The sequence below is a fragment of the Bubalus kerabau genome, chromosome 7 (assembly GCF_029407905.1).
Source record: "Bubalus kerabau isolate K-KA32 ecotype Philippines breed swamp buffalo chromosome 7, PCC_UOA_SB_1v2, whole genome shotgun sequence".
Lineage (NCBI taxonomy): Eukaryota > Metazoa > Chordata > Mammalia > Artiodactyla > Bovidae > Bubalus > Bubalus kerabau.
The window spans coordinates 87742575-87769878 of NC_073630.1; the positions used below are offsets into that span (position 1 = coordinate 87742575).

A 27304-nucleotide genomic window follows, 5' to 3' on the forward strand; every position below is an offset into this window, starting at 1 on the left:
CTTAATGGTAAAGGATCTGCTTGCTAAGGCAGGAAACACGGGTTCATATCCCTAGGTCAGGAAGATCCCCTGGAGAAAGAAATGGCAACCCACTCCAGTATTCTTGCCTAGGAAAACTCATGGATAGAGGAGGCTGGTGGGCTATATTCCATGGTGTCTCAGAAGAGTTGGACACGACTTAGTGTCTTAACAACAACATTATCAGTAAATAATGACCTTTTCCTTCATTCTTTATTCATTTATTACTTCCTTTCCTTTTTCTAATTGCATTGGAATAGACTTCTAGTAGAATATTTGATTCAGTCCTTTAATTTACAATATATTATTTCCTGTAGAAATACTTAATACCTTAAATTGATTAATTAGTTATTGACTGTGACTTTCTTTCATAACCTTTGATTTCTCTGATCTCAAGGTTATTCCAAGTTTTTGTTGGAAAACTCACTTTCTTGGAGGCCAGTATTTTTATCTCCAGGGAGTTATTTGTCAGCAACTGTGATGCTGAGATTTTGCTCTTTGCAAATCTCTAGTTTTTATCTTCCAAAAACTCTTCACTCTTGGTGGCAACATTTCTGTCATTATAAGACACATTGTTTTTATTTGTTTTCTGTCATTTTAGTGAAATTTGAGGAGAGAGAGGGATAAATTCTCACTATTGTTCAGCAATTTTGCTTTGGAAGTTAGGCTAGAAACACTTTGAAGGAATAAGTAATAAAATTTGGTGAATGGTTAGATAATGGAGAAGGAGGGGTCAAAATTGACTTTAAGATATGGTGGATAGGTGAGTCTGAGAATGGGAATACCATGAATTAAAACCATGGAAAGAGACTAGACTCAAGATCAGAAATGATGCCTACTAATTTTTCCAGTAGTCATGTATGGATGTGAAAGTTGGACTGTGAAGAAAGCTGAGCGCCGAAGAATTGATGCTTTTGAACTGTGGTGTTGGAGAAGACTCTTGAGAGTCCCTTGGACTGCAAGGAGATCCAACCAGCTCATTCTAAAGGAGATCAGTCCTGGGTGTTCTTTGGAAGGAATGATGCTAAAGCTGAAACTCCAGTACTTTGGCCACCTCATGCGAAGAGTTGACTCATTGGAAAAGACTCTGATGCTGGGAGGGATTGGGGGCAGGAGGAGAAGGGGACAACAGAGGATGAGATGGCTGGATGGCATCACCGACTCGATGGACGTGAGTTTGAGTGAACTCCGGGAGATGGTGATGGACAGGGAGGCCTGGCATACTGCAATTCATGGGGTCGCAAAGAGTTGGACACGACTGAGCGACTGAACTGAACTGAACTGAAATGATCCTTTAAAATATTGCTTCAGAATGAACTCAGACACCCAGCCTTAGCGTATAATATTTGTTTAATAAGGTGTGTATAGATGGATGATGTAGAACCATCCTTCGAGCGAATAGTAACTTTAGGCTTGGGGTGTTCCAAGAAGCTGTAAGGTGGATTTATGAGAGCTTCCCCAGTAACAGTCATACAATTCCTATTTTTAAGAGGCTCAGACTCTTGGCACACCCTGTAGGAAAAGGGTTGTTAGGTATTTGACCTGAAACCAAATGCCAAGTTTCATAAACTCATTTAGTTTCTCACTAACTTATGTTAGTGGGCATTATGACCCCGTGACCCTGCAACCATGTCTGCAGACATCCTGCCCTGAGCATCTAGTATTTATTTCTTCTTTCCTTATGTTCCAATCGTACAAAAGAAAGCTAGTCCATCAGTAAGTTTTGTAAGTTTTCTTCATACCATTTGAAAATATGAATAATGTCTCTGTAATATTGGTTGCATTTTTGATAAACCTTTGATCTTCTCAGTTCCTTCATGTTAGCAATTAATGCACAATGATTTTCATTTAATGTATCAGATTAGCACTTTTCTCAATAGCTTATACTGCAGTCACCATCTACAATGATTTTGGAGCCTCCAAAAATAAAGTCAGCCACTGTTTCCCCATCTATCTGCCATGAAGTGGTGGCACAGATGCCATGACCTTAGTTTTCTAATAAGTTTTGAGGGGCATGAAACTGAATGAACACTAACCTAATTTTTATTCTACCTGAGACATTTCTAATCTGTATTAGACGGAACAGGAATCTTGAATATTATCCTTCACTTTGTTACCTTTTAAAAATCACATACTTCTAAGCCTGATGAATTCCATAGATAATCTATCATTTGGTAGATTGCAAGAAGAGTCATAAGCATAAAGATGTATATGTTCATTCCAGGTTTAGGTTAGCTCAGCTGAATATTTGTTATTTGACAAATGCTATCGTTATATAATGATCAAAGATGCTCTCTGTTCTTGGATACTCTGGTAAGTGGTTTGATGTATAAGTTTGGCTGATCTGTTTCTTATGGATCCTCTTAGATATCTTACACATACCAGGTATCATTTTGGTCATCTATAATCCACTGTATTTATATGTGAAAACTACATGGGAGTTTCTTAAACATTTTGGAATATATGACTGGTCATATGAAAGGTGATGTAATCTGAAGTGTGCTTGAAATTTTATAATGTTCACATGCTCATTAATTATAGGGCAATACATCATAAAGAAGAAGCAGGTATTGCAGTATAACTTTAGGTAAATTAACCTTTTTGTGCCTCAGTTTCTTCATACAGAAAATGAGAATGCCAGGAGAATCAAATAAGTTAATACATAAAGTGCTTAGACCAGTACTGACAATTAGTAAAGCTAATTTTTGTTGTTAAGGTACTGCCTCACTCCTAAATTTTAGAATTTATATTCACTATAGTTGGGCATCATATCTTCTGGGGAGCTACAAAAAATAAGAAATTACAGATATTTCTTACATTTCCCACTGGAAAACCATATATCTAAAACATGAAAATGTTCTGTATGAAGGAACATTTATTCCCAGTAGTAAAAAATTAAAGACTGTCATTCATAGTAAAGCAACATCTCTCTTTATTCTTTTTCTTCTCTTCGAGTGAATCATCATAAGAATTATTTAACGGAAATCAGAAGAGAAACAGGCTGTGCACATTGTAATTGTGACTAATAGCTAAGTTTGACGAATGTTCAGAATTCCATTTGGTACATTCTATCTCCATTTGATTATCACAGGTGTTGTACTTATGGATGTTGTGTATATGGTAATACTTATAATACAAAGAACATTGGATTAAATGAAAATAGAGAGAAAGGCATGTAGAAGCAGGCATCCTGACCCATGTAAATGAAAAAAGTATGAGAAATATTTGGTGATTGTCTTAATACAGGTAGTTAGAAACTGGGAATGAGGGAGGGCTGCAAAAGAAGCCTGAAACAAGATGTCAGGACATCTTAATGTTTGACTAACCAAGATGATATAATAATATATCAGACTGATACTTTTGGAATATTCATTTGTGAAGTAAACATAGGTTAGTTTATTTGAATATCTTGATTTGAATTTATAGCATAAAAGGTGAATTTCTTAATATAGGCCTATTTGGAGTTATTTTAAAGTTATACATTAGCTTTGTTATATACTTATAACTTATTATCTATTAATGGTACTCACTTTAGCCCTTATTCTAATTCTAAGGGCTTACAGATTAATAGAACTTCTGCTAAGATTATGGCATATTTAACCTTATGTCATGCCAAGAACATTCCCATGGTATTGTATCTATGTTTGCCATCTCATTGTTAGTTGAAGAAACTGAGGTGTGGGGAGATGAAAGAACTTGTGTTAAGTCATACAGCTAATAAATGGTTAAACTTAGAATTGAACAAGGACTCTGAGTCCAAAACCTATTTATTAATCAGTGAGTTATATTGATTACTTCCATGTCATTTCCCTCTTTATCATAAAGCTAAACTAAAAGCAGGAATTCTCTTTCATTTTTTATTATACTAACTCTTAGTATAATGGTAAAAGCATACCAAGACTCTTAAAGTCTTTGGATTTATTAGAAACTGGGAGATACTGAAATTCCTTAGAAAAATTACAAGCTTTTGTCAGAGAGAGTTAGGTCTGAAAATGTGTTGTCAAGAATCTGCTCAAGAAAATGGGAGATGAATGATGCCATCACTACTCTTGCACAATTTGGTTTGGTTTATAAAATTATTTGAGTTAAAATGGCATCTATGATAAAGGAAGCTAATGTTAAAGGGACAGTCAAGACTCTTCATTGGCTTTAACTTAAAATATTGGAGAAGGAAATGGCAACCCACTCCAGTGTTCTTGCCTGGAGAATCCCACGGACAGTGGAGCCTGGTGGGCTGCAGTCTATGGGGTCGCAAGAGTCGGACACGAGTGAGTGACTAAGCACAGCACAGTACAGCACACATAACAAAACATACTCTTAAATAGACATTAATGTTTACATACACTGAGGTTTAACAAGAACTTTATTTGGGGTTGTATGTTCTTTTCTACTGGAGAAGGCAATGGCACCCCACTCCAGTACTCTTGCCTGGAAAATCCCATGGACGGAGGAGCCTGGTAGGCTGTAGTCCATGGGGTCGCTAAGAGTCGGACATGACTCAATTCTTTTCTACACTAACCATTTCTCTTCCTTGAATAACTGTTTAAATTAGAAGCAGAAACAACATGGCCTTCATCAGGTATCTTGGATATAGAATAAATTTCATTCATTTAATTTTTAATACATTAAAAACCTTCTTTGAGTGTCTATCACAAGGTAAGTGTTTCTTAGGTGTTCTCAATGTCTCTCTTACATGTTTCCTCCCATGCATGTTTTCTAACTGATTTTCTGAAAGGGTTGACTATCTTCATCTAGAAATGAGGTAGTGGCAAGAAATAATATAAAATTATAAATCATTTTCAACTTGAAAGGTGACTGCTAGGATTCAGGCATTTAAAGGAGAATAGCATTTAAAAAAAAACAATGCTAAGAAAAGAATTTCAACTTACCAAAGATACTATCTTATTATTTAGGTCCGTATATTCTTGTGAATATGGTTTTGCAAACTTGCTGTCATAGTCAATATTATTGACTTTAAAGCTGATATGATGGTAGAAATATGTCTTTCCTGAGAAGGAGAAAAAAGAAAAAACAGTTTTCATTTTGCTCATTGTGTAACTGCTTTCATTCCTAAGAAAAATCTTGTGAAATAGAATACTCCTATGAAATTTCAGATAACTTGACATTTAAATAGTATTAGTTCCTAGTGATTGTTGAAATAACTTTGACATGCATATTAAATTATAACCTTGTCAAAGAATGTACGTCATATTTTAGCATTCTAATAAAATTCTTCATATGAGTGAGTGACTGCAGTTAATTATTTAAAAGCTCTTTCTTATATACTCACTAATAGTAAAAAAAAAAAAAAAGCAGAGTAAAATGAGATATCATTTTTCTTGAACTGTATTGGCAAATGTGACAAAAATAATACTACTCAAACTGGAGTGCCTATACTTAGATAAAAAGATTTTAAGCTAAAAATAGTATTGAATAATAAGAGACAAAGAAGATCATAACATAATAATATATGTAATGATAAAAGGGGTCAATTCATTAAGAAGACATAAGAATTTTAAATGCATATGTACCCAACATCAGAGCATCTATATACATTAAGTAAATACTGATAGATCTGAAGGGAGAAATAGATAATGATATAATAATAGTATGTGTGTGTGTGTCTGTGTGTTTAGTCACTTCAGTTGCATCCAACTGTTTGCGACCCTGTGGACTAGAGCCCCCCAGGTTCCTCTGTCCATGGGATTCTCCATGCAAGAATACTGGAGTGGGTTGCCATGCCCTTCTCCAGGGGATCTTCATGACCCAGGGATCAAACCCTCTTCTCCTTCATCCTGCATTGCAGTTGGATTCTTTACCCACTGAGCCATTGGGGAAGCCCCATAGTTACCAGAAGCAAGAAAACAACAAAATCAGAGCAGAAATAATGTGATGCAAAGATCAAGGTTTCTTGAAACTTTAAACAAGATCAAGAAAATTTAGCTAGACTGAGAAAAACAGAGAGAAGAGTCAAAACCAGAAATTAAAGAGAAAACTTTGCAACTGATACTACAGAAATAAAGGATCATGAGACTACTATGAATGATTATGCACCAAAAAGTTGATTAACTTAGAAGAGATAGATAAATTTTTAGAAACATACAACCTTCCAAGACTTAATCATGAAGAAACAGAAAATCTGAATGGACCAACAACAAGTTAGGAGTTTCAACCAATAATCAGAAACCTTCCCAAAGAGAAAAACCCAGGGCTAGATTGTTTCTCCAATGAATTCTACCAAACATTTAAGGAATTAATGTTAATCCTTCTCAAAATCATCTAGAAAATAGAAGAGAAAGGAACACTTCTAAATTCATTTTGTTGTTATTTAGTTGCTACGTCATGTCTGACTTTGCAACCTCATGGATTGTAGCCTGCCAGGCTCCTCTGTTTTGCGATCTCCCAAGTAAGAATACTGGAGTTGGTTGTCATTTCCTTCTCCAGGAGATATTTCAACCCAGGAATCAAGCTGAAGTCTTCTGCATTGGCAGGTGGATTCTTTACCACTGAGCCACCAGGGAAGCTCAAACTCACTTTACAAGGCCAGTATTACCCTAATATCAAAACCAGATTAGGACACTGCAATAAAATCCCTAAGGAATATGGTACAAAAATCCTTAACAAAATGATAGCAGACTGAATGTAACTATTAATACATGTTAAAAGGATCGTATGCCATAATCGAGATGTATCCCTGGAATTGAAGGATAGTTCAATATACACAAATCAATAAATTTGATATACCATATTAATAGAATGACAGATAAAAAATCACTGATCATCTCAATTGAGGCAGAAAATGCATTTGACAAAATATAGCCTTTCACATTGTAAAAACCTAAGGGAGCAAGCCTCAACATAATGAAGGTGATAATGACAAATCCATGGTCAGCATGATAATCAAGGACGTAAGGTTGAAAGGTCAGGAACAAGATAAGGGTACCCACTCTCACTACTTCTATTTGACATAGTTCTAGAAATCCTAGCCAGAGCAATCAGGTAAGAGAAAGAAATAAAAGGCATCCAAATTAGAAAGGAAGAAGGAAAATTGTGATTTGTACACGGATGATCTTATATACAGAAAGTCCTATAGACTCTGCCAAAAAACTGTTAGAACTAATTGAGTCAGTAAAGTTGTTGGATACAAAATCAGTTGTGTTTCTATACCCTAACAATGAAACATCTGAAATAATGTATAAGCATATTGTGATAATCATTTTATAATATGTAAGTGTATAGTAGTAACCATTTTGCAATATATATCAAATCAACTTGTTATATACCTTCAACTGACATTAATGTCATATGTCAATTATATTTAGGTAAAGCTGGCAAAAGAAAGTTTCAAAGGAACATATTATTTTTGTCATTGTATATTTTTATTCATAAATACTGTATGACTTCTTAATTTTCCATTAGGATATCAGGGTTGAAAATCTAGGCCATTAAGACAGTATTAGGTTTTATTTATGTGTTGAACTACTAAAAGAATTTTAAACACTAGAAAGGAATGCCATTCCCTGGGTCTGTTAATCCTGTTAGAGCTCTGAGTCCTGAATTAGAAGGCAAAGCGGTAAATTGAGTGCCACTGTTGGCATTCAAAGGAATTATCAGGCTATTATATTAAAGGATTAGCTTCTGTCCTTCAAATGTAACCTAGACCTTAAGCAAGAAAAATTATGGACTATGATCTAAGTATTATTTTGATTGGTTTTTCCTTCTTAGAAGAGTCACATTTTTCAAAGGTTCCAGGTCACATTCTGGGCTAGTCCTAGCCGACTATTATCCTGACCTAGCCCAGGACTATTATCCTGACCAGTTTTTCTCTCTGTGTCTTTATTTACTTTTGTTTGAATTCCAAGTGGTTTTTAAAACTGAGATATAATTGACACACATCATTATATTAGTTTCATGTGTGGTGGTGGTAGTTTAGTTGCTAAGTCATGTCCAACTCATGACCCCATAGACTATAGCCCACCAGGCTCCTCTGTCCATGGGATTTTCCAGGCAAGAATACTGGAGTGGGTTGCCATTTCCTTCTCCAGGGAATCTTCCCAACTCAGGGCTCGAACCCAGATCTCCTGTGCTGCAGGCAGATTCTTTACCAACTGAGCTACCAGAGTTTCATGTGTATAACATAATGATTCAATATATGTACATATTTAAAAATGATCACCATAATAAGTCTAGTTAACATCCTTCCAAGTGATTTTTGTGCACATTAAAGCTTGAAAAGCAGGGTTTAGATAAGTGGCTCTAAGCCCGCACTTTCAATTAAGAACACATGTATACCTGTGGCGGATTCATTTTGATATTTGGCAAAACTAATACAGTTATGTAAAGTTTAAAAATAAAATAAAATTAAAAAAAAAATTAAAAAAAAAAAGATCATATGTGGACTTTGAAGAACTATCATTCTTTGTGTTCTCTCCCACAGATTTGTTTATTGGACTTGGTGGGAACATGAATGTTGTTTTAATTAAGAGCTCTAGATGATTCTGAGGCCAGGGTTAAGTATCTGCACTCCCGAGCATATTTATGAGGGTCGGGTTCAGCCTTTGGTCCTAGGGTAGATAACAGGGTCTGTTCTGCATGGGTTTGGTAGAGGCAGAGTGGTGCAGCCCACGTTAGTCATTGTATAGCAAAATTTGGGACATCTGTGGGAAGGGAGGGTCCTCAAAGACAGAGAAGGAGAAGCTCAAAGTTTGTTCTTCATGTAGGAGTCATCTTTCCTGAATCTCTCCTGAGACAGGGAAGGGTAGACATTCCTGAATTTCCAGGCTCTTCTGCCTGTGGCCATGGTGGTAGCAGGTAAGGGTCTGTGCTGAAGCCTTTAAAGGCATATTCTGAAGATGCTGCTGTGATTTCTGCACATTATTTCCCTTGAGGAAGAAACCTAGAGGAGGAAGTGGAAGAGGATGACATAGCAGGTTCTCAGGTAAATGTCCTATTAGGGGCTATGTCCTCCTTACTTCTTGAAATGCCATGGTTTTGCAACTGAAAAATTTTACTTTTGTACCTTTGGTGTTCCTGCCTAACAAGTGTTTTTCAACATTTTATTTTCTGTGATAGTCAAGGTTAAGTCTTTATACTACTTCTCTCCTATATCCCAAATTCTTCTTTTCTTTTTCTGTTCAGATTTCTGATGGGCCTTTAGCAATTCCCATCAAAAATTAATGACTTGCAACTACAGAAAATTTTCCCTTTGTGCTAGATCACTTGGGAAGTTAGTAATAGCTAAGATTCCTATGTGGGATGAAGTGGGGGCCTGGGATTATCAGTGAAGGGAAATGTAGTGTTTAGTTCCTGTATGGATGCTCCATCAGTTCTCTGTACACCAAGATTAAGAAAATGCACATTGAGAGAGGATGGCATTAATGGTCCAGAATAACATAGACTTTTCTAGAAAAGAAGAGTAATTATGAGACACAACCTCTCTAGAATTCTAAAGAAAGAATATGGGAGTTCTATGTGGCTTGACATTTGAATAAGACTGAAGTTTTTTATGACTAGATTTAGATTATGATTTGCTTATTTTTCTGCCAATAAATATCACAACAGTTATATGTCCTTCAGCAAATATTAGGCTCCTGATATCAGTTTGTCTCATCAGAGCTGATGTTATTCACTTGGTCCACGTGCCAGATTTCTCCCCTACTCTTTGTATCTTTCCAAAACTACTGAGAAGTAATAAAAAAATGCTGTTTTTTATGTTGAATTTTCTACCTGTCTTATGATAAATAGAATTCTTTCTGTGGTCATGACCATACATATATTATGGGCTTATCATTTAACTGATAACAGCATTTGTGTACTTGTCCTGGAATTTTCCACCCCAGCTCTTTCTCACACATGGTGACTTATTTGCTCAAAACTGGATTCCAGTGGCCACCAATTGCTCCCATTTTTGGCTGCTATTATCTTAAAAAACGAATCACCTGAAATACTACCAGCTTGGTCCTTGGTTTCTGTTCTCAATGTTTAGGACTTGTTAAAAGTAGTTCTCTAAACTAGGATCTGGAGAGTCAAAGAAATGCTTTTTTTCCAAAGACTACTAGTTAACATTAAACTTAGCCCTGAAGAAAAAGTCTAGGAAAAGTACCTCACATATTTATTAATATCATTTTGTTCTTTGCTAAGAAGCAAAAACAAAAACAAAGAATATAAATTTCAATTCAAGAAGGAATAATTTTTGCCTTGACTCTGTTTTCCCTTTCTTTTCCTGTTCCTTGAAAGTGAGATTGCTATTTTGGGATTAACAGTTTCCATTTACAGTTGGCACAGGAATACTTGAAACTTCCTGAATTACCAGTAGTGAGAAAAACATCCAGACAGATTAACATTCTCCATGCATATTCCGAAACTTCCCTGGAAGTCTCATCTGCTCATTTCCTCATCAATTACTCACAGCCTAACCTAGATAGAATTTTAACTTCCTGAGGAAGACATTATGTGCTACTTCTTGATATTCTACCTTCTCTTTTCCTATAGCAGGGTAGTTTGTGATTTTTAACTGAGGAAATTCTATCCAGAAATAAAAATCTATATTTTTCTGCCCCTGTTTATTCCATCTGGGAGTGATGGAGTGCACTTAGGTTCTGACAAATGGAATGAAAGGGAAAAGGGTATGTGCAGCTCCTGAGATGTTTTCTTATTGATAGAAAACAAGCTCATCTCCTTCCTACTCTGCCTTCTGTCTGGCTGGAATGAGAACTTAACGGTCAGAACTGACACCATCACTTTGAACATTAAGATCTGGACAATGGTAGTAGCATAGCAAGATTGAAGGAGACTGGGTCCCTGAAATCTTGAAGTGACAAACTGAACCTGAGTCACTAACCTCTAAACTTATTTGTACCTATTTGTACCTCTGAATCTTATATTATATCTGTCTCCTTCCAGATCAGTAGTTCTGACTTTGGCTGAACATTAGAACCATCTGGGGAGCTTTTAAAGTTAAAATTTCCATTTCAGACAGCATTTTTTTTTTTGTAGTTCATTTTATTTTTATTTATTTTTTTTGCTTACAATTACACTTTTATTATTATTATTTTTACTTTACAATATTGTGTTGGTTTTGCCATACATCATTTTTGAGTGGGGCTTTTGTATTAGTATTCTTTTAAAAAGCTTTCCAGGTGATTCTAAGGTACAGTCAGGGCTAAAATTTATTACTCTAGATCAGGGATGAGCAAACTATGAAATTTAGCCTGCTGCTGAGTTTTGTATGGCCTATGAGCTAAGACTCATAGACTATTTTCTTGGGCTCCAAAAGCACTGCAGATGGTGACTGCAGCCATGAAATTAAAAGGCACTTGCTCCTTGGAAGAGAAGCAATGGCAAAACTTTGCCTACGAAAGTCCCTATAGTCAAAGATATGGTTTTTACAGTAGTTATGTATGGATGTGAGAGCTACACAGTAAAAAAGGCTGAGTGCTGAAGAACTGATGCTTTCGAACCGTGGTGCTGAGAAGACTGAGATTCCCTTGGACAGCAAGAAAATCAAACCAGTCAATCAGAAAGGAAATCAACCCTGAATATTCATTGGAAGGGCTGATGGTGAAGCTGAAGCTTTAATACTTCAGCCACCTGATGCTACGAGCTGACTCATTAGAAAAGATATTGATGCTGGGAAGGATTGAAGGCAGGTAGAGAAGTGGACGACAGAGGATGAGATGGTTGGATGGCATCACCGACTCAATGGACATGAGTTTGAGTAAACTCTGGGGGATGGTGAAGGACAGGGAAGCCTAGTGTGCTGCAGTCCATGGGGTCACAAAGAGTCAGACATGGTTGAGCAACTGAACAACAGCAAATGAGCTAAGAAGGTTTTTACATTTTTTAAAAGTTGAAAAAAGTAAAAATAATATTTTATGTCATGTGAAAATTACCTGAAATTCAAATTTCAATGTCCACGAGTAAAGCTTTATTGGAAATTAGTTATGTCCACTTATTTACATATTGGCTACAGTAGCACTACAACATTAGACTTGAGTTGTGATAGACTATTATCACCCACAGAGTGGAAATTGTATACTGTCTGACCCTTTACAGGAAAAGTGTGCTGACCCTGTACTAGAAGCTGAGCACTTTAGGAAAAGGACTAATGTGATATTCTAGAAACTCTCCTCCACTAATGGTATACTCCCTTGATAGCACCTACCCTACTCTTTTCATTAAGTACATAGTAGTCACCCAGTGGGGCTTCTCTGGTGGCTCAGTTGGTAAAGAATTTGCCTGCAATGCAGATTGCCTGCAACACTGGAGACCTAGGTTGGGAAGATTCCTTAGAGAAGGAAATGGCAACCCACTCCAATATTCGTGCCTGGGAATTCCTAGGCACAGAAGAGTCTGGTGGGCTACGTCCATGGGGTTGTAAGAGTTGGACACAACTTAGTGACTAAACCATCACCACCAGTCACCCAGTGAATGGCTTGTTGGATTGAATTTCTATCCAGTTTCAGATATATGGGCTTCCCTGGTATCTCAGATAGTAAAAAAATCTGCCTGCAATGCAGGAGACCTGAGTTCAATCTTTGGGTTGGGAAGATTCCCTGGAGAAGGAATTGGCTACCCACTCCAGTATTCTTACCTGGAGAATCCCCATGGGCAGAGGAGCCTGGTGGGCTATAGTCCATGGGTCTATAAAGTCACAAAGAGTCAGATACGACTGAGTGACTAAGACTTCAGATATAATGGGAGAAAGAAGAAGGCACTCTTTCTATCATCTCTTAAAAAGTTAACCAAATAGACAACACAACATTATCGTTGCATAGAGTTGTGAAGTAGAAAAAGGTATGTTTTTGGAGTGACTATTTGTGCTGTGCTTTGGTTTGTCCAGCTGTACTTGTTTAATTGGTCATTGGCCCAAGGGAATGAGTCCTTAATGAGAGGAGATGGGCAGTTACTTCCATGTTTGGTGTCTGGAATAGTGAACTAGAAAATCTTAAAATGGTGATGGAAGCCTTATTTAAGAGACTGCCTTTAAATGATACCAAAACATCTGGATAAAAAGTAAAAAATTGTTTAATTAGATTGAGATTTTGTTTATTTAGTGACAAACAGGTATATTCTTAAAAGGGTTTTTTGATTTAATTTTTTAGTGCATTCAAGATATTGTGGAATCAGGTAGGTGGCCTAAAAGTAAAAACAAATGGTCTGTAAAAAGACAAAGAAATAAAATCTAGGACTTTGGACACTCTATCAAAGTACTTTACACAGTATTAGGATACTCTATTCCTGTTTTTACAGGTGTACTATGATTTGAGAAAACTTACATTATTAACAAAATTATTTATTATTTTCATACAAAGGTATTTAATTTTGGATCCTCTCCTTTATGGAAGTTTTTATAAGCAATTAACTTTTATAATTTCTGGGAAATAGGTATTACTATGACTAACTCCAAGAGTGTATCTTAAATATATTAGAATTTATACTCATTTCTCCCATGAGTAGGTTTCTTCTGGGCCCAATGAAGTGATCTGAATTTAATTGTTTTAGAATAAACTGCAAGTGGTGATTATGTATATCATACGCATATCATATGTATATAAAGTATTAGTATCAGTTCAGTCGTCAGTCGTGTCCGACTCTCTGCGACCCTGTGAATCGCAGGACGCCAGGCCTCCCTGTCCATCACCATCTCCCGGAGTTCACTCAAACTCACGTCTATCGAGTCGGTGATGCCATCCCGCCATCTCATTCTCTGTCATCCCCTTCTCCTCCTGCCCCCAATCCCTCCCAGCATCAGAGTCTTTTCCAATGAGTCAACTCTTGGCATGAGGTGGCCAAAGTACTGGAGTTTCAGCTTTAGTATCATTCCTTCCAAAGAAATCCCAGGGCTGATCTCTTTAGAATGGACTGGTTGGATCTCCTTGCAGTCCAAGGGACTCTCAAGAGTCTTCTCCAACACCACAGTTCAAAAGCATCAATTCTTCAGCACTCAGCCTTCTTCACAGTCCAACTCTCACATCCATACATGACCATGGGAAAAACCATAGCCTTGACTAGACGGACCTTTGTTGCCAAAGTAACGTCTGTGCTTTTCAACATGCTATCTAGATTGGTCATAACTTTTCTTCCAAGGAGTAAGCGTCTTTTAATTTCATGGCTGCAATCACCATCTGCAGTGATTTTGGAGCCCCCCAAAATAAAGTCTGACACTATTTCCACTGTTTCTCCATGTATTTCCCATGAAGTGATGGGACCAGATGCCATGATCTTCATTTTCTGAATGTTGAGCTTTAAGCCAACTTTTTCACTCTCCTCTTTCACTTTTATCAAGAGGCTTTTGAGTTCCTCTTCACTTTCTGCCATAAGGGTGGTGTCATATGCATATCTGAGGTTATTGATATTTCTCCCAGAAATCTTGATTCCAGCTTGTGCTTCTTCCAGCCCAGCGTTTCTCATGATGTACTCTGCATATAAGTTAAATAGGCAGGTTGACAATATACAGCCTTGACATACTCCTTTTCCTATTTGGAACCAGGCTGTTGTTCCATGTCCAGTTCTAACTGTTGCTTCCTGACCTGCATACAGGTTTCTCAAGAGGCAGGGCAGGTGGTCTGGTATGCCCATCTCTTTCAGAATTTTTCATAGTTTATTGTGATCCACACAGTGAAAGGCTTTGGCATAGTCAATAAAGCAGAAATAAATGTTTTTCTGGAACTCTCTTGCTTTTCCCCATGATCCAGAGGATGTTGGCAATTTGATCTCTGGTTCCTCTGCTTCTTCTAAAACCAGCTTGAACATCTGGAAGTTCATGGTTCATGTATTGCTGAAGCCTGGCTTGGAGAATTTTGAGCATTACTTTACTAGCGTGTGAGATGAGTGCAATTGTGCGGTAGTTTGAGCTTTCTTTGGCATTGCCTTTCTTTGGGATTGGAATGAAAACTGACCTTTTCAAGTCCTGTGGGCACTGCTGAGTTTTCCAAATTTGCTGGCATATTGAGTGTAGCACTTTCACAGCATCACCTTTCAGGATTTGAAATAGCTCAACTGGAATTCCATCACCTCCACTAGCTTTGTTCATAGTGATGCTTTCTCAGGCCCACTTGACTTCACATTCCAGGATGTCTAGCTCTAGGTGAGTGATCATAGCATTGTGATTATCTTGGTCATGAAGATCTTTCTTGTACAGTTCTTCCGTGTATTCTTGCCACTTCTTACTATCTTCTGCTTCTGTTAGGTCCATACCATTTCTGTCCTTTATCGAGCCTGTCTTTGCATGAAATGTTCCCTTGGTATCTCTAATTTTCTTGAAGAGATCTCTAGTCTTTCCCATTCTGTTGCTTTCCTCTATTTCTTTGCATTGATCGCTGAGAAAGGCTTTTTTAATCTCTTCTTGCTATTCTTTGGAACTCTGCATTCAAATACTTATATCTTTCCTTTTCTCCTTTGCTTTTCACTTCTCTTCTTTTCACAGCTATTTGTAAGGCCTCCCCAGACAGCCATTTTGCTTTTTTGCATTTCTTTTCCATGAGGGTGGTCTTGATCCCTGTCTCCTGTACAATGTCATGAATCTCAGTCCATAGTTCATCAGGCAGTCTATCTATCAGATCTAGTCCCTTAAATCTATTTCTCACTTCCACTGTATAATCATAAGGGATTTGATTTAGGTCATACCTGAATGGTCTAGTGGTTTTCCCTACTTTCTTTAGGTTAAGTCTGAATTTGGCAATAAGGAGCTCATGATCTGAGCCACAGTCAGCTCCCAGTCTTGTTTTTGCTGACTGTATAGAGCTTCTCCATCTTTGGCTGCAAAGCATATAATCAATCTGATTTCGGTGTTGACCATCTTATGATGTCCATGTGTAGAGTCTTCTCTTGTGTTGTTGCAAGAAGGTGTTTGCTATGACCAGTGCGTTCTCTTGGCAAAATTCTATTAGCCTTTGCCCTGCTTCATTCCATATTCCAAGGCCAAATATGTGTATTATATATACATTGGGCTACTCCTGATGGCCCAGATGGTAAAGAATCTGCCTGCAGTGCAGGAGACCTGGGTTCAATCCCTGGATCAGGAAAATCCCCTGGAGCAGGAAATGACTAACCATGGCAATGTTCTTGCCTGAAGAATTCCATGGACAGAGTAGCCTGGTGAGCTACAGTCCATGGGGGTCACGAAAAGTCAGACATGACTGAGCAACTAACACTTTCACTTTCATATATACATTATATGCAACATGATGCATATATTTGTACTATATACACATGTATATAGACCAGTATTTCAAACAAGATTATTTTATAGGGTGTAACCATAAAAATTTGATTTAATTCTTTAGTATTAAAAAGTCTTACCATCACTATAAACCCAAAACAGGATCTCGATTCAGAAAGTAAGATATCCAGGTCCATTTAATAATCAAAATTTGAACTTAATTTAAAGTTGAGATAGTTTCCTTCCCAACCTCTTTACCCAGTAAGTCTGGCTATTCCTCCTTTTCCACTTAATATACAGGATTTGGACCCCCATAGGTGCCTACTTGAATGGTTGAGAATTTGGCATCTAGCTCTTGTGCTCTAGGAACTTAGTTTGTATTTACAATTAACTTCTTTCTAGTTTTTCTTTTTTTTTCCTGAATTTTGACATTCATTTTTCTACTCATTACTGGTGATGTTTCAACTACAGTTCCTTTACACGAACAAATGTAGTAATTCCAGCTTGACTTTACTCATTCATTAACATTTAAGTAGCTGGAGATACTTCCTATTCTTTAACTGAAGATCTGATTACCCCTCCAGGTGGCCTCTTGAAAAGGACCTAAGGTGAGGGGGCTTTTTTCTAGGGTGGTCTATATCTGTTTCACAGGGAACATTTTATGCATTATTTGTCTCAAAGACTAGTTGTTCAAACGGCCCAAGGGTACTGTCTTCTCTTCACTCTGCTAAACAAGCACCACCACGTCTCTTGCCTTTTAGAATGTCCACATATGAGTCAGAGTCCAGTCCACTCTCTTCTTGGATCTGCAAGTCTTCTTAGGGTTGCATTGGTCTCTTTCAAAGTCCTTCTCTCAGCTTGATGTAAAGGGAAATACATCACCTATTCTTCACATATCAGGGTGGTTGTAGTTGTATGGGAAATTACAGCGCTGCTGCTGCTAAGTCGCTTCAGCCGTGTTCGACTCTGTGCGACCCCATAGATGGCAGCCCACTAGGCTCCCCTGTCCCTGGCATTCTCAAGGCAATAACACTGGAGTGGGTTGCCATTTCCTTCTCCAATGCATGAAAGTGAAAAGTGAAAGTGAAGTCGCTCAGTCGTCTCCGACTCTTAGCGACCCCATGGACTGTAGCCCACCAGGCTCCTCCGTCCATGGGATTTTCCAGGCAAGAGTACTGGAGTGGGGTGCCATTGCCTTCTCCTAATTACAGCGCACCTATCTCTAAAGATAACCTATTCAAATATCCTTGCCTATCTCCAGTTTCTGGCACTTTTACACACTTGATGAAAGGCAACGTCTGTCTTGAGTGAGCACCTCTTACTCAAAGGTTTATGGGCATATACTATGACTATGACTCTTGTTTTGGCTGTGGTAGCAACTGGCATTATGACCTACCTAATGATAGTGTTCACACAATTGTGTCTGTCTCTGGAAGATGAAACAGATGGTAGTAAAACACACAGTTACTGAGGAGATGGCCTCTTTATTCCATTACACACAACTCGATTTCTCTTTATCCAAGTTCTTGTCCTCTTATAAATGGAAATGAATGTTTATTTAGCCAGAAAGCCTCTTTCTAAATGTATTTAAAAAAAAAAATACTACTATGATTTACAGCAGTTGTTCCCATCCTGTAAGCCATGAATTATACAGGGTAGGGGTAAGTTGGCAGTAGAGATGATTCTGGGGAAAAAAAAATATATATATGTATATACACCAGGCATTTTTTCTATACTTAATAAAAAACAATTCTTATACATATGTCATTTTCAAACATATATAGATGTAATTAAGTGGGTTAACTAAAAGCATTACTAAATTTATATTGTTTATGCCTTTTTTAATTCAAGAAGTATTTATTCTCTTGAGGGAATGTAGGAAAAAATTTCCCCTATAAAAAGTCCTCATTCTTAAAAAGGTTAGGAAAGAGGGGGTTAAAGGCAGTAACGAGAATAGAACAGAAAACTTGGCACAAAAAGCTATTTTTAAGAAAAACAACCTGGAAGTAAAGCATTAGTAACTGAGCTGTGTCCTACTCTTTGTGACCCCATGGATTGTAGCCCTCCAGGCTCCTCTGTCCATGGGGTTCTCCAGGCAAGAATACTGGAGTGGCTTGCCATGCCCTCCTCCAGGGGATCTTCCTAACCCAGGGATCGAACTTGTGTCTCCTGCTTTGCACACAGATTCTCTACCATCTGAGCCACAGGGAAAGCCCTCAGGATGACTCCACATTTTTTTCTATAGTATGCAAAATATAGGAAAATATTGTTCTGACAGTTTAAATTTTATTCCTCAATAATAGGGAAAATTCTACTTTTTAGTAAGAATTTTATGAGAAGAAAACTTAGTATAGAGAAAAAATTACAGGCCTTGGGATAAGAAACCTTAGAATCCCATGTTATAGACTTATGTTTGTTAACTCACTGACTTTCTCTTCAGAAAGTTCTATGTTCAGCAAAGGTAGGGGCTATGACTACTTGATTCAATAATACATTGAATTGAGAACATAAATCTTTACCCAGAAACCACCACATCAAATCTTTGGATGCAGAATGCCCTAAGCCAAAGTTTGCTAAAGAACAATCTCATTAAATGTTATTAACCATGAGAAATTATCTCTGTCTAGTAATCTTATAGAACTGCTTTCCTTCCCTCATTCTCAAAATTCCTAATTTTCCCAACAATGGAAACAATAATTCTGTATGATCAGAAGATCAGACATATTGAGTACTCACCATAAGTGACAAAACAAACAATGAGTCCGATGACTAGTATGGCGATGACCACCGTTAAGATACACAGGGTAATTTTTCCACACCTTGTGATTTTCATTTTTGTGTTTGAATCCATTCTTTTGAGCAGTAAGGATAGGGAAGCAAGTGTTAATATGAGCAAAATATAGGATACTCTCAGAAATAAACATGGACTTTGATGTAAAATGTAAAAGTGCACTGTTTTACGTTAATTATGGACTCAGTGGACTGCTGAGCTTGTGTGTGCATGTGTGTGTGTGTGTATGTGTGTGTAAAGTCCCTCAGTCATGTCCAACTCTTTGCGACCCCATGGACTGTAGCCTGCCAGGCTCCTCTGTCCATGGGATTCTCCAGGCAAGAATACTGGAGTGGGTTGCCATTGCCTTCTCCAGGGGATCTTCCCAACCCAAGGATCGAACCCAGGTCTCCTGCATTGCAGGCAGACGCTTTATCCTCTGAGCCACCAGGGAAGCTGAGCTTGGGGAACAATATGTAAAACTAGTGAATTAATATTGACCTGCTTATTTTTCAGCACATATGAATAATGTATTACTAAAATTAAACTTACTTCATTCAGCAAATGTTTATAGATAGCCTACTAAGCATAGTTGTAGGAATAAAAATCTCTTTCCTTATGAAGATTACATTTTACTAAGGGGATATAGACAACAAATAGAGTATATTTAATAAATAAAATGCATAACTGGTAAAAAGGTAATAAGTACTGTAGGAAAAGTAGAGCTACATCAGGAATGTGAATGAGGCAGAAAGTGGTAAGAGTAATTCTTATTGGTACCAGAGTCCAGGTCATATAGGGACTGTGGGTCATTGTAATAAATTTTTTTCCCCTCTGAGTTAAGTGTGAACTTTGGAAGTCTTTGAATGGAAGACTATGATGATTTGGCCTAATTTCTTAATGAGATCCCTCTGACTGCTTTGTGGAAAGTAAATTATACATGGCAAGTGTGGAAGCAGAGTGACAAGATAAGAAATGATAATAATTGGGGCACAATATGATGTTGACTTGGACCAGAGTGCTGGAGGTGGAGAAAGTGAAAAGGATTTGAGTTGGATATATTCTGAATACAGAGTTGATAGAAGTTCCCGATGAACTGGTGGAGTGGATGGAAAAGACATGTGAAAGATTGTTCCCAGTTCTTTAGCATGAGGGCTTGAGGGAGGGAGTTGTCTACATCTGAGATGGGAAGGCTATTGCTATGGCAGGTTTTTGAGGAGATGATTATTATTTCAGTTTTATGTTTTAGATGTTCACTAGTCATCCAAGTGAAGATGCAGGTGGGATATACAAGTCTGGAGATTTGAATAGAGGTCTGGGCTGGTGATATACATTTGGCACTCCTCAACATAGAGATTAGGCTCTGGGGCCAGATGGCATTACCAAAGGAGCTAGTGTAACTAAAGAAAAAGGTCAAGAGATGATCACTGGGACACTCCTATTTTAAGAGAGCAGGGAGAAGAGGAAAACCAAGCAAAGGAGACTGAGAGGAAGCCACCAATGCCAGTAGGAGGAAAACCAAGAAAATTGATGTCCTGGGAGGCAGTAGAAATTTATCAAGGATTGTGTAGGGGATCAACTGTGTCAGATGATTGCCAATGGCTCATAAAATTGATGAGCACTGAAAATTCATCATTGGTTTACCATTATGAGGTTATTGGTGACCTTGATGCAAGAAATTTTAGGAATAGAAGGGGTATGATAGTAGCTAGAGATGGTTTGAGAGAGAATGGAAGTAGAGGAACTAGAGACAATAAGCACTGTTCACACTTTCAAAGATTTTGCTGAAAAAGGGAGTAAAGAAATGGGAATATATACATGGTGAAGAAAACAGGATCAAGAAAAGTTTTATTTTGTTATGGAAAATTTAAATATATACATAAAAGTATAGAAAATAGTTTAATAAAACTCAATTTATCAATCGCATATATTTAAAAACATTTTGTAAGTTTTCATCTATTTTTCTGAAGTATTAGTAGTTACAGAAAGCAATAATTATAGAAAATAATTGCATCATGACATTAACAATGGAAAAGTAATTTAACATTTTTTCTATAAAAAATAAGGGCATTTAAAAATGACCATCATTTCTAATAAAATTCATAATAATTTTTTAATATAGTGTAATATCAAGGTCATATTCCTCAAGATATATTTTACATTTTTTTGTTGTTGAACAAAAATCAGATCAAAACCCTCACATTGCATTTGTTTATTATTTTGCTTACGTCTCTTTTAATCTAGAATAACTTTCATATCCTGCTTTCCTTTTTAAATTTTTTGTGACATTGACTTATTGAAGGTACTGGGTCAGTTGTGCTGTAGAATGTTCTACCTAAGAAAATAAAACACTTCATATTTATATTTATAATGTAATATACATTTGAATTTATATTATATATTTCATATTTTATATATACCCACATGTAAAATATTCCAGGTATGCTTGTATGTGTGAAAGACATTGCTGATATATGTCATTGAAATATATACATTAAAATGACTACTAAATTTTCATTAGTTTAAAAGCATTCATATTAATTTGATTTTTAATTTGTAAATAGAGTCAAGTATCTATCAGAAATTTATTTTTTAGTTAACAGTCATTCTCTGAAAGGTAATATCCTTGGAGAAATATTTACTAGATCCCTGGTATAGATAAATGTCCAAATTTTACATCTTTTAGATATTTCCTTTTACTTAAAAAGAAAACTCACTTTGACTATTTAAATAGTGTTTGTCAAAATTATGTTTGCATCCTGCACATAAAATTGATATCTCAATATTTCTAAAGAAATGTGATAATCATGAACTCTTTTGGTCCATAATAAAATAAAAAACCATAAGGATACCTGACTATGTAAAAGTTTAGAGGAAAACACTTTTCAGTTGGACCAATTCACTTACTAAGTTTAGAAGAGTATATGACATGGTTTTTGGAAAAGGAAAAGACTAAAGGACTTGGTAAAACCTTGGTAACTTAAATTCTGTAGATGAGTATGTTATCCTAAAGTATCCTCTTCCATACCGAAAGGTGTATGTCTGTATGTTTTCCTTAATACAGGTTACCATGGAATAAGCCTCAATGAAAATGTGATAAATGGAGTGTGAAATTTGATGTGGCAAATACTTGGAATATATTTTCTATTTATCTCAGTTGTGTTCTTAAAACTATATTGAACTATATAAAGACACTGCTTTTGTGAATCAAAAAATTTGAATATTGCCAATTTTATAATAATTCAACCTATTACATGTACATTTCATTAATTTTTACATGTACAACTTATTACATGTACGTTTCATTAATTTTTTTCTCCTTCTTTGTCTGTAAGGTGACAAACAATTGATGCTTGTAAACAAGAACTTGTATACTAGGAAGATGGTTTGACTTCAAACTTCTCTTCAATGTAAAGTTCCTAGAATGAGAGATGCATGGCCTTTTGAAGTTGGCAGGGAATTTGCAAATCATCCATTGCTGTTTCATTATTAAAAATGTGGAAACTGTAGGACAATATTTTCTTTTAGAACCTTCTGAATCTAGGGAAGACAAGCATTCTAAGTAGGTAGAGATTTCTTCTTTGATTACTAGCAGTATATTTAGTGATAAGGTTAGAATATCGATTAAGATTCTTTCCTGATCTCCAGAAAGAAAATTAAATTATATAGGACTCTCCAACTTGGAACTCTCACTTATCTTCTAGTCAAAATCTGAGATCACTGTAGTGATCAAGACAACTATCTTGATTCACAAATGTAAAATTATGGTTAGTTAATAAAAATTTAAAGGCAAATGAACTTTATTTCTGTTATTATCTGAGTTTTCAAAGATGAAGATGGGTTTTATTGACTTGGAAAGTAGTTATCTTCTGTTTGAGTGTTTTGTTTGTATGTGTGTGTGTGGGTATTCCTAAATTCAAAAGACAAATTAAACCTTGTCACCATTCAGATTCTTTAAAGTATTCTCTAGAAACAATGTGAGACATATTAAATTCCACTTTCTTAAAGTGCTATTATATGAAGTGTCTGTTGCAAAATAGTGTCTGTTGGGTCTTAGGTGGGAGGTGGCATGAGGAATAGAAAAACATTTAGATTTCAACAACATGCCTATTTCTCCTGAGTTTTATTTATTCACCAAGTGTATCTTGAATCCTCATTGGAAAAGACCCTGATGATGGGAAAGATTGAGGGCAGAAGGAGAAGGGGTGACAGAAGATGAGATGGTTGAATGGCATCACTGACTCAATGGACATGAGATTGAGCAAACTCCAGGAGATAGTGAAAGACAGGGATGCCTGGTATGCTGCATTCCATGGGATCGCAAAGAGTTGGACATGACTTAGCAACTCAACAACAACAACAATTTTTAAGCCACTCAGGTGTAATAATGGTATTGAAGATGATTTATCAATTTCAGAAAGTGTGACTTAACTGGTGAGTTTTACTTAAAAATTGTTTCCTTGAAGGGATGAAATCAGGGTGTGTCTGTACATTATTTCTCATATATTGTTAATAGAGCATAAGGAACTGAGCAAGTTAACATGAACATAAAATATATTACTATGAGCCAAGACCAAACATTTTTAGTAGACTTTTTGTTAATTAAATCATAGGGATTAACAGTCACAATTTAATGGAAAAGATTTTGGGAGTTCTCTTATCTCTTATAGTTACATTAAATATTAATGTGAATGCAATTATTAATTAAGTTACATTCTGACCTCTATTAAACTGTTCACCTAGAATCTAGATGTTGTCAAGATGTGAAAACCAGAAAACTTGTTTAAAAATCTAGATCAGGCCTAATGGACTTGTTAAGGCATGCATTTTGAAGTAACAGAAAAGACTATAATATGTGTGAGAACATTTATCTTTGTGTGCTAATCAAAACTTATCTGTCCATCTGTGTGTGCCATGGAACCAGTCAGCATATTTTTTGACTTTTGGGCCAATTGCTATCTAAGCATATGGTGTTGCTAATCAAAAAAAAAAAAAAAATCTCCTTCTGTTCTTGTTTCTATCTAAAATATTAAATCATACCAGTAAAAATGTATAGCAATGAAGCATTTTATATTTCAGTGATCAAAAATTAAGACTTAAACTTTTATCTATCACTTCCTATAGGTAAAATAGCATGTTATAAATATAACATTAATGTCTCTGTATCAACACACACCATTAAATATATATATATATATATATAACTATCTTGTGATCTTTCAGTTTTCAAAGTGAAGTTATCTTAAAAAGTAAAACGTCCCAATTTTGCTTCAGCAATTTATATATACACTTGTCATGAATGTTTTAACTGTGATGAAAAAATTTCTCACACACACACAAAAAAACAGACTCTGATGATTAGAATTTATCAATCTTAATCACTCTTGTTTTTCTTTGATTTGGAATATACTTTGTTCCTATTTCCATAAAAAGCTCATTTTTGAGAATTTAAAATACGAATGAAGCTACTTTAATGAATTTGGTCCCTTTAGAAAGTTTCTCTGAGAAACGAGGGCAAGCCCCCCTGCTGCCCAGCCCCCAGGCCCACCTGTTCTGCAGTGGTGTCCATGCCTGCTCTCTCTGTGGAGGCTGTCCTTTTGCCATCTTCTCCCTGAGTGCTGTGCAGCTCAGTCATTCTCACCTATTTAGCTTATGAGATTCTGGCTACTATGTGTTTTATGATAATGATGTAATGATAATACTTAGTGCTCATACAACTTTGCATCTTCAAAGCACTTTCTGAGCATTTCCTAATTGTACATTAGTAAAACATGAGCTATTCCATAAATCATAAATACTCAACACAAGTAGAGGCAAAATTTAAAATTCTCAGTCACTGAGATTGAGGAAGCAATAAGGTCACCTGGTTTGAGAAGGATAGTCTTTACCCAGTTCTGTATTTGTGAATCTGAAGAGAGCAGCTGCCCTTATTCTCTTCAGTGGTCCCCAACCTTTCTGGCACCAGGGACTGGCTTTGTGGAAGACAATTTTTCAACAGATGTGAAGGGGTGATGATTTTGGGATGATTCAAGGGCATTATATTTATTGTGCACTTTATTTCTATTATTATTACATTAGCCCCACCTCATATCATCAGGTGTAGATCCTGGAGGTTGGGGAACCCTGTACCTCAGTTCAGTTCAGTTCAGTCGCTCAGTCGTGTCCGACTCTTTGCGACCCCATGAATCGCAGCACTCCAGGCCTCCCTGTCCATCACCAACTCCCGGAGTTCATCCAGACTCACGTCCATCGAGTCAGTGATGCCATCCAGCCCCTGTACCTAGATTGCATCAATTTCTTTATTGCTTTTGGGTGGAAGACCAATGGCTCTCCAAGTTCTAACCCTCCACTAGAATCTTAATGTTCTACAACTTATAACTCTTGTCTCCTTAGACTCATATCACCCTCTCATGACTTCATCCCTGACATTTTTACTGCTAACCTAACATTAGCATTCATTAAAGAGTTTTTCATTCTCTGAAGTCCAAAATGTGCTGATTATTTTTTTTATCAAAAGTATATATGGAATAACCAGTAAGTTTTCCGATTTTTAGGTATCATTCTGGTTCTTAGCAGCCAATTTAGATAATGTTGTGGAGACTAGATAGGAAACATTCTGATGTTTAGCCACTTGGAAGAAAAATAATTTTCCAGAGGCCAGGGACCAGCAGGAAGGGAGAATCCAGTTATGCTGGGAGCAAAGGCTTCCTTGGATAACAGTCTTTGTAAAAGAAACTCAAACTTATAGGATCAAGTGGAAATATTGTTCCACATAGACCCTGCCATTGTCCATGGGGTTGCAAAATAGTCAGACATGACTTGGCGACCAAACAACAAGAATGGAGAGTTGTGAGCTCTTGCTCTAGTCTGTATGTTCTCCCTGACAGGCTGGCAGCAGGGTAGATTTACAGAATTCTCCTCATCTGGAGGAGATCTTGCTGGGTGCACACAGTTCTTGCAAGGTGGGTGCTATTCTGACAGGGCTCACACTCTAGGTTAGGAGTGCTAGGCACAGCCTTTCTTCACCTGGCCCCCTCCCGCCATCTTGGATTCCAGCGTTGTGCGCAAATTCTGCACACGTGCCAAGTGGTCGGCTTGGTGGTTCTGTGCTGGGAATGCTAATCCCGCGTGTTAGGTGCAAGGCCTCTGTGTGGGGCCTCTATGAGCAAATGAAACTAGACTAAGCACAAAGGAAGGTTGACCTTACCGCCTAGATTCCATCTTATTTTTCCTGTGGGCGTTGCTGGCAGTACCATAGGTAAGCGTTACCCTAAATTTAAAGGCGTTTCATTTTGCAATTGATGGTTCCTGAGTCAGGTTTGGGAAAAAAATGAAGTCACCGTCAATTTATAATAACAATGCCATGGCAATCCACTCGAGTATTCTTGCCTGGAGAATCCCATGGACAGAGGAGCCTGACGGGCTACAGTCCATGGGGTCACAGAGTCAGACATAATTGTGCGACTAACGACGACGACGACTATTACTGCTTGCTGAGTCTTCTATAGAGAAAAGTTTTAGAGAAAGGATTATAAAAAGCTTCAGCATTTTAGAGGAAAAAAATATTTTCTTTTCTGATAAATGCTATAAACCAAATGGAGATTTCCTTTTAAAACCAGAATAATATAATTATATAGACTTTAACATCTGTGGGATAATTTTAAAGGTTTTTTTTTTTCTTTTAATTAGTCTAAGTGGGTGATAAACACATATCTTATGAGCCAATGTTGATGAGTTCATGAAATTGCTCTTACTGTCAAAAGTAGAGAGAAAGGGGTATATTTACGGTTAAAAAGAAACAGGGTTGCATCTTAAGCCTGTTCAGGACAAAAAAATGTTACTGAAATTACCTTATAAGGATGGATAAATCATCATGAAATGATCAAAATGCAGTTTCTGTTTTTTTTTTTTCAGGTGGCCCATAGTAAGTATGAGAGGTACTGAGTTAGGACAGCATTAGAACTGAAAAGCAAACATTGTAGAAAAAAGTACAGTAGTTTAAAAGTTATAGTAAAACACTACTTCTGGCCAACTCACTTGAAACCCAGTTTACATTTTGTCCCTGGTGGCTCAGAGGGTAAACTGTCTGCCTGCAATGCAGGAGATTGGGGTTCAATCCCTGGGTAGGGAAGATCCCCTGGAGAAGGAAATGGCAATGCACTCCGGTACTGTTGCCTGGAAAATCCCATGGATGGAGAAGCCTGGTAGGCTACCGTCCACAGGGTCGCAAAAAGTCAGACATGACTGAGTGACTTCACTCTGTACTTTCAGAGTCCCTGTTTCATTGCACTGACACTTATGGAAGCTTTAGTTTTCTTTTCTTGCATGGAGGGAGTTTTGTTGGAGGCAGTGGC

The 27304-nt window shown here is 36.9% G+C and overlaps 1 protein-coding gene across 1 annotated transcript in view; it reads right to left on the reverse strand.

The window, feature by feature from the left end:
* Positions 1-24554, reverse strand: part of LOC129657931 (transmembrane protease serine 11C-like) — a 68829-nt gene extending 44275 nt beyond the window's left edge. The window contains exons 1-3 of the mRNA XM_055588698.1: positions 24499-24554; positions 18917-19032; positions 4908-5026 (exon numbers count right to left, since the gene is read on the reverse strand). Coding sequence (XP_055444673.1) covers positions 4908-5026; positions 18917-19032; positions 24499-24554 — 291 coding nt within the window. The remainder of the gene's footprint in view (positions 1-4907; positions 5027-18916; positions 19033-24498) is intronic.
* Positions 24555-27304: the final 2750 nt, after the last annotated feature.